The sequence below is a fragment of the Palaemon carinicauda genome, chromosome 5, assembly GCF_036898095.1.
Source record: "Palaemon carinicauda isolate YSFRI2023 chromosome 5, ASM3689809v2, whole genome shotgun sequence".
NCBI lineage: Eukaryota > Metazoa > Arthropoda > Malacostraca > Decapoda > Palaemonidae > Palaemon > Palaemon carinicauda.
The window spans coordinates 7,889,365-7,897,699 of record NC_090729.1 but is presented as its reverse complement, the minus strand read 5'-3'; the positions used below and the strand labels follow the sequence as shown (position 1 = coordinate 7,897,699).

At 35.8% G+C, this 8,335-nt stretch overlaps 1 protein-coding gene and 1 long non-coding RNA gene across 2 annotated transcripts; both read right to left on the bottom strand.

Moving 5' to 3' along the window:
* Positions 1-422: 422 nt before the first annotated feature.
* On the bottom strand, positions 423-5,862 carry LOC137640751 (uncharacterized). The gene is made up of 4 exons (XM_068373228.1): positions 5,823-5,862; positions 4,392-5,549; positions 3,092-4,224; positions 423-2,840 (listed from the first exon to the last, which is right to left on the bottom strand). The coding sequence occupies exons 1-4, from the start codon at positions 5,860-5,862 to the stop codon at positions 423-425; spliced, it is 4,749 nt and encodes a 1,582-aa protein (XP_068229329.1).
* Positions 5,863-6,591: 729 nt separating this feature from the next.
* LOC137640426 (uncharacterized) lies at positions 6,592-7,617 on the bottom strand. The gene is made up of 2 exons (XR_011044346.1): positions 7,311-7,617; positions 6,592-6,766 (listed from the first exon to the last, which is right to left on the bottom strand). It is a non-coding gene; the product is annotated as an uncharacterized lncRNA (long non-coding RNA).
* Positions 7,618-8,335: the final 718 nt, after the last annotated feature.

Sequence of the window (8,335 nt, the reverse complement as noted above, 5' to 3'; positions counted from 1 at the left end):
TCATGAATCAGCCAAATTAACTTTATGAACATGAAATTTAGCCAAAATAAAGTAATAATAGTAAATCTAAATAGCTAATTACAACTTGGTGATTACGATTCATGAGAAGTAGAAGGAACTCAAAACATAAACTCCTAAATCCCATGCTTAACAAGAAACAAAACATTTTAAAAGGTATCCGGGAGTTTATGTAAATAAAAGAGAAATAACATACTGTCAAGTAAACAATAAATGTGAAATATATCTTTGATATATTTTGTATACTCCCAGCAACAATTTCATTAAAGTTTACCAAGTTTAATCAAAGAAACCATTTGTTCAACTTTTATTCACTCCCAGCAACAATTTCATTACACACTCTTTATAGCCCATGTGTATCTTACCCCAAAGAATATGGTAATATACATAACCACGTAAGCCCATTATACTAGGCCCTCTTGAACCAAGAGTTCTGTGTTTCTCATAGATTCAAGTGCAGCGGCCCGTTTACTCCTCTCTCTGACTTTTAATATATCACTAGGTACTTCAGTTTCAACTTCAACAACAGTATGAAATCCTTCTTTGGGAAGAAGCAAAATGAGTGAATCTGTTGTCCTGTACACAACTTCACGAGACTTACCCTTAAGCACACGAGCTGCTTTTACTTCGCCTAGGTGATTTACTTCTGTCTTCTTTACTATACCAAGTGGATAAGTACTTGGTTTGCTTGCGTCCTCTTTTAACAGAACAATATCTCCAACAGCCAAGGTTTTATGATTGACAGGTCTGTAACGATCCCTTTTATCTACTGCTTGATTAATGAGAGTTGCAAGAAATTCTGCATGATATGCCTCAACTAGTCTGTTTCTAGCTTGTCTAAGCTTATAGTAATTATCCTTAACATCATCAATAGCACTACTACCAGGCACCCAATTGGTGTCATCTGAAGAAGAATTCTGCAACTCGGGAATAATGTTCACTGATACCAGATCATAGCCTTTAAGTAAACACTCAGGAGTTATTGGTTTTTCTACATTATCAATACAAGCATCTCTCAGACTATCCTTAAAAGCAATAGGTCTTTTGTTAATAAGATGGACAGTTTGACAAATAAGAAAGTAAAAATCTTGATAATCAAGCACAGTGTTCTTAATAGAGCTAAAAATTAGCTTTTTCACCATTTTTACACAGCTTTCAACTAGCGAACCCAAAGAACTATTACCTTTGGCATAATGCTCGAACTTCAGGGGCTTAATGTCATTTTCTTCAAAGAAGGCATGCGTTTCAAAATCGTTGAGAAAGGTTCCAATGATTCTACTACCAGCAGTTAGCTGGGATCCCAAATCAGATATGCAAAATTCCGGGATGCCAAACTCATATATGTGTAGTTGGAAGGCCTTGAGAAAGTCTCGAGTATCAGCAGATAAACATATCTTCAAGTTGATGGCTCGACTCCACAAACACGTCACGCATAATAACCAAATCTTCTTCCTTTCACCATTCCATATTACTGTATAAGGACCGATGTAATCTATGAAAATATACCTGTATGGAATAGGTGGTGGATTGCTCCGAAAATCCCTATAGGCACTCTGATTTGCTTTGATTGGTCTCTCATTAAGCCCTCTACAAGTTATACATTCTCTAAGTACCTTCTTTACTGTGGAATAAAAGTGGATTATCCAAAATTGCTTACGTAACTGAGCCAAGATCGAATACACACCAGCGTGTCCTAGACTAACATGCATATCACGAATAAGCAATTTAGTTAGCAAACTATGCTTAGGTAACAGCACAGGAAAGAAAATCTGTTCGTTTCTTCCGAATTTACTCCGGATTCTTAGCAAAGTGTCTTTGCTCTGGAAAATATTCATTTGAGTTACCAAATTGGGAATGTTTCTTTTTAATGTATGACTTTTCTTGAAGAATTCACAAACTTCTGGGAAGTTATTTTCCTGTTCTTTACCTATTATCTGCCTACATGCTAAAGCATAAAGATTTTTCTCCTTGACACAATTTCCCCAATGAACATCGATTCCGTTATTTGTTAGTTTTTCTCTGATGTTTTTGATGAATTTCAACACCATCCTATGAACAGTTGCTAGCTTATGGACACTGGAAAACTTAGTCAGGGGTATCAAGTGTTCAATGCTATTGATGTCTTTCTTGTTATTTTCTTTACTTTCAGGATCTGTTGAGACAGTGATTAAGGAAGTATCCTCCCTTTCAGGGCCGGGTACTTCATCTCTCTTTTCAAGGGGGTTTGGCACCTTGAAACTAAACTGAACCTCATCTTTATGAAGTTTCTTAAGAAACTCGGGTCCACCATGATACGCAGTCTTCTGAAGTCTCCTGTATGAGACACATCTACTAATATAATCTGCAGGATTATCATATGCATTCACAAATGAAAATGTTTTTGGGAAAACTTGGCACAAGTCACCTATAGCTTTCAACCTATTTTGAATAAAAACTCCTTTCTTCTGCAATTTATCATACTTATATGTATAGGAGTAAAGCCAATTAAGAGCAACCATACTGTCTGAATATATCGCCATGCTCACAATTTTGATTGGAGTAACGACTGATTGACCAGCAAGTTCTTGAAATGAACTGATTACAGTCTCTGTGGCTAGTCCCAAAGCTTGAAATTCAATTACAGGAATGGTTTTCTTCTCTAACTGTTTGTTAACGACCCTGCTCTTGGCTGTCAAAAAACTTGTATTACCATCGAAGACATTTACAATATACACCACAGTTCCATAAATATCCTTACTTGCATCTGAAAATGCTACTAGTTTATAAGTACCATCTCTCCTACCCAGGAATCTAGGAATTACTACTTTAGGAGTAGAATTCACCTGTTTTCCAATAAGTGTCCATTCCCTTTTTAATGTTTCTGAGAGAGGGCTATCCCATGTGATAGTCTTGTCTTCTTGAAGCTTTTTAAGAAACAGCCTGGCCCTGTTCAAGATTGGTCCATAGATATTAAATATATCATAGATACTATTCAATGTTGACAAAATTGACCGCTAGCTTGCGTATCGAGGAAAATCTTACCAGGGCCTAGTGTGTCTGCTTCCCTATCCCAAACCATGCCGAGCAACTTTACCTCTTTGGGCGTTTCACTATCATAATCTCGGTCAATTATTTCTTGCAGTTCTGCATCGTTTGTTACGAATTGTTGCAATTCAAATTTATATGGTCCAAAGATATTAGGGAGACAGTAGTACGCTTCATATAAAGCCTTGGCAGAGTTACAAGAATATGACCCATTGTCCATGTAAATGGTATTATACAGCGATTTCTTTAAGTTAACCATTTCTTCGTTGTCACTCTCAACATCCAGTATCAAGATTTTGAACAAAGCTAGCATGAGATGACAAGGGCTAGGCCTTAGGCCAAAACTTAAACGCTTGTTCCTATAGCCCACAACAGTAAAGTCACCCTTAAGAATATTTCGATACCATAAGAACAACAATCTATTCTGATCCTCTTCCTTGAGTCCTATCATCAAAAATGCCTTTTTCAAGTCAAAACAAATCATATGGGTGTCAAATCTGTGCATAATCAGAGAAGTTGCAATTTTGTGATTCAGACAAGGGCCTGGAAGCATACACTGATTGTGACTATAAGTGCTCTTCGCAGATTTGTTTTTCTCACATAAGTTAGACAGAAACACGACTCGACACTTAGTCGTGTCTCTGGTCATTTTGAACACAGGCATATGAGGCAAAAAACTAGCTTCTGGATGTTCATTTATAAAAGAATTAATATCTTCAATTTTCTCTATGATTCCCAGATTTTGTTGCTCTTTAAATACATCATTAACCATCTTTAAATGCTCAGGTTTATTCTTCATACGTGTTAAGCTAGACTTCAGTATCATCCGGGATAAATTGAAGTTCTTCCCTAACAAATGGGATATCTTGTTGTTCCATATCAGTGGCATTACTAGTCTACCTTCTTCATCTCGTTCTGTACTATCAAGAACATACTTTACTAGCTTTTTATTGGTTTCTGTGTCATCTTCAGATAGCTGGGATTTTTCAGAGTCCAGATATTCGATGCATTGCTTTTCAAGCATTTCTTCCGTATCTTTAATCAATTCAGACTGCTTTAGCTTACCCTTTTTGTTAAAAATAGCATAGGTTGAATTAGTGTTGGCTTCTTGAACTTTGATACTTGCCGGTGATCTGTTGGAAATCAAGTCAACATCGTCATCTCGAAGTTCAGACTGAGAGACTGCCAAAAAGCTATGTCTATCGGGGAATTGTAATTGTCTATTAGTCTGGGCAGCTTCCCCTTCCATACAAAGTGTGTCTCCTTGAGTGCTAACCGCAGTATGTGAATATTTCCAATATTAATGTTAGGTAAATAATCCAAGTTTTTCATCATTCTGTTAATATTACCTGTGAGCATGACACCAACTGGAGTGTCAAGATACACAGAGGGATTGCTTAATCCAAATTTGTGTGTAGTTAGCGACAGCAAAAAGTCAGCATCATTTCCCAAGATAAGACCAATGTTACCAATAGTGTCCACACTACCACTAAGAAACTTATCTGCTAAAATGTAATGTCTATCTTGAAATTCTTTAACAATGACATTTAAGCCCTCCAGTTTCAACTCTATATCAATACGGGATACAACAACTGCTTCGATGGAATGCCATTCCCTACCTAACTTGAGAGGTACATTAACAATATCAGTTACAAGGTCCCTAGTAGAATTAAAACCATGAATAGTCATATATACGTTTTTTGCTAGGACAGGGAACTTCATATGGTTTACATGCTTATTACAAATAAAATTTCTCTGGCTACCACAATCTCGTAAAACTCGAACCACATTATTTTCTTCAGCCACAGAACATGTAAAAGTTTGTAAAATTGCAGCACCACCAGTAACATTTTGATGAATTTCAGCTAATGTGAGGCTATTTAAAGTATGCTTCGGTTCTGGCTTTTTCCCACTAGTATGCATAGAGGTTTCAGTGGATTCAGAATTATTAGAATCAGAAGCTTTAGTACTGGAACTATTAAGCCTCTCCTTAGCAACACACAGGTATGTAAAATGCCATCCACTGCAATTTCTACATCTTTGTGTAAACTTAAATTTACACTGACGAGTCACATGATTATGATAGCCACACCTAACACAAGCATTCAGCTCTTTATGTTTCTCTACTTTCATTTTAGGATTCGCAAAAACTGGGCAATTTACGAGCAAATGAGCAGTATCTTGCTTACCATCCTTTGTACATAAGATACATGACTTATATTTACGGCTAACACTAACTTTGGTAGCGAGAGTTGTGCTCGATTCTATATTCTTAGTCCTAGTTTTCTCCTTTTGCTCAAAATTTCTTTCATTCGTTCTGTTATACCTCTCAACAGCCTCAAATACGTTACTTTCAATTTCACTTAATGAGGGTTTGCTTTCATTTGTTATCTGAATTAGTAAAGATTGAAAGCGATCATTAAGACCATGCCATATGAAGTACTGGAGAACATCGTCAACTTTGACGCCAAGCTTTTTGAATGCATTCATAATAGTTTTCATTGAGGCTACAAAGGCATATGGATCACCTGATAAAGTTAACTTAAATTCTACAAGTTTCTTAATTGCATCATATTTTTGTGTTAATGGAGTTGCAAATGCTTGCAATAATAATTTCTTTGCCTCGTCATATGACTGGTTATCAATATCAAGAGAATTCACAAGTGCCTTTGGAGACTTTGACAACTGATTTTGTAGATACATAAACTTTAAGTGATTTGACCAATTTTGTTTGTCAGTCAATTTTTCAAATTCATAAAAGAACTTTACTAAACACTGACCCTTGGTGTTGTCATATTCAGGTAAAGGAACTTGAGGCATCCTTAACTCATTCTTAAGGTTAACTACCGGGGTAGGCGTGATTACAGTTTCTAAACTAGAAGCCTATTGCCTTTGTAAACTTAACAAAGCCGACATTATCTTTTTCTGGTAGTCTTCATCTGTGAAAATCTTTTGTTCAATGGGGCTTTCGTCTTCCTTATCTATGACATAGTTCAATATATCCTGGTCTAACCATAACAGTTCTTTTTCTAACTATTCAAGTCTGTGAATATACAAAAGTCTATCTTGTTCAGACAATCCTTCGAGATTCGATTGAACTGTATTATATATCTTTGTTACTCTTTGCCGAACGTAAGAACGCCGTTTCTTCAATATATCCTCAGATATGTTAATAATTCTACAAAGTTAATCTAATACCAAACCTAGATAAACACAAATCAAAGTTTCCAGCAATTACGAATATTTATCCGTGTTACAAAAGACATATTCACTTCAATAAAAATATTCAAATACCGAGCACAAATTTGATGCTTTCACAACATATAGCAATAAGCCTATATCAAATATGAAAAATAAAGAAGCCGAGGACAGCCCCACCCACAATAAAAGGCTTACAACACAAAGGACAGGGAGGTTAAGGATTGCACGAATCCTGTCACGGTCGCCATATGGAAAAACTTTTTACTTGAAATCATGCAATGATATACAAATTAATGGTGACAGGGTAAATTAAAGAAATCGTTTAATTTATATTTAATTACAACAGTCAAAATGAAATAGAAAATTTATAACCGAGTAAAATAAAATTTAATCCCTTTGCTTGAGAGAATCCTTGTCCTTTGTGCACTGTAACCCTTCCAAACCGTGCTATATTCTTGGAGAGATGACCTTACGCCAGACACCACTCCAGCACAACATGGTCACCACTGAATTTTTCCATAACCTGACAATACAATGAAATATCTATAATAGAGGTCATGGCCATCTATGGTTTAGACTAAGGCGTAAGCCTTAAATGTTTTTACTTAAATGTAAATATATAAAATGTAATAAATTAGATAGCAGAGATCGTAATATACTTAGTATTTAGCTAAGTTTTAGGCTAGCCTGATACAAATTTAAAGTTATTTACTAGGATAAATGCCTAGCTTAAAATTTAGTATAAGTTTTTTCCAGTGCTTAGTCTACTTAGCCAATATGTAAGCAAGCTCAATAGCACAGTCTAAAGTTTTTAGAAGTTTTTTAATATTAATATAAAAGAACTGAGTTACTCGTTAGCTTAACCTCTGATACTTAAACCTCGTTGAGTTTTACAAAAGTTCACAAGAAAATAACACTAATAACAATTATTAAGTTCCTTCTAAATATCACGAACTATCAGGTAATAATTTATAGGACGTGCAAGTTAGGTTAATGAACCGACAAAGTTCATATATAATGAATTTGAAAATCGACTGAAACACGCGTAAATGTAACTCGATTCTTACCTCCAAACTGCTAAAAACCCGTCTCCTTTCTCTCCCCAAATCCTTCGGTAGTTTTGTTGAATTTCGCCTTCATCGTCAATAGTAGCTGTCCTCGGCAAACTTCTTAATAGTAAATCTTCATATTAATTATACCATTATACTCTGTCATCCATGAAGACTATAAGCAGATCGGCTGATACACAAAAAACATGTAGGAGTGTTCAACAACAGGTCCTGTCGTTCTGGTCTTCGAGTCACAACTGCTCTTCTGCGTTTTGGCAGTTATATCGTCACCTCTTCTTCGAGACATTATATGGTCGCCTCTGCTAAACTTAGTTATTTCATTTATAGCTTTGGGTTTGAAAAGGTTAATCAAGAAAACATTTATCATGAATCAGCCAAATTAACTTTATGAACATGAACTTTAGCTAAAATAAAGTAATAATAGTAAATCTAAATAGCTAATTACAACTTGGTGATTACGATTCATGAGAAGTAGAAGGAACTCAAAACATAAACTCCTAAATCCCATGCTTAACAAGAAACAAAATATTTTAAAAGGTATCCGGGAGTTTATGTAAATAAAAGAGAAATAACATACTGTCAAGTAAACAATAAATGTGAAATATATCTTTGATATATTTTGTATATTCTAGACGGTGCTCTCTCCCATATACATGAAAATTGTCTGAAAAAGCTTTATCCCTTTGACGATAATAAGTTCAATTGCAGACTGAACAACGGCTCGTGGATACGATACGATAAGGCCGGCTTCAATGTATCATGCCCGGACAGATCCACGTCCTATTCCCAAATCTTCATTGCAGCAGATGGTTGTATTGGTACGTCCCCGAATTACATGGTCCGTGGAATCAAGACTATCATTAGAGAACGGGACTACTTCACGAACTTCACGTGGTCGACTACAATTGCATCTTTACCTCTCCCATTCAATGCACGTGTGGCTAAGCGGTTGATGAAATTAACCGAGATGGACCACCCGACACCGACTTATGCAGACCTTCATTTCTATGTGTTACTAGCAG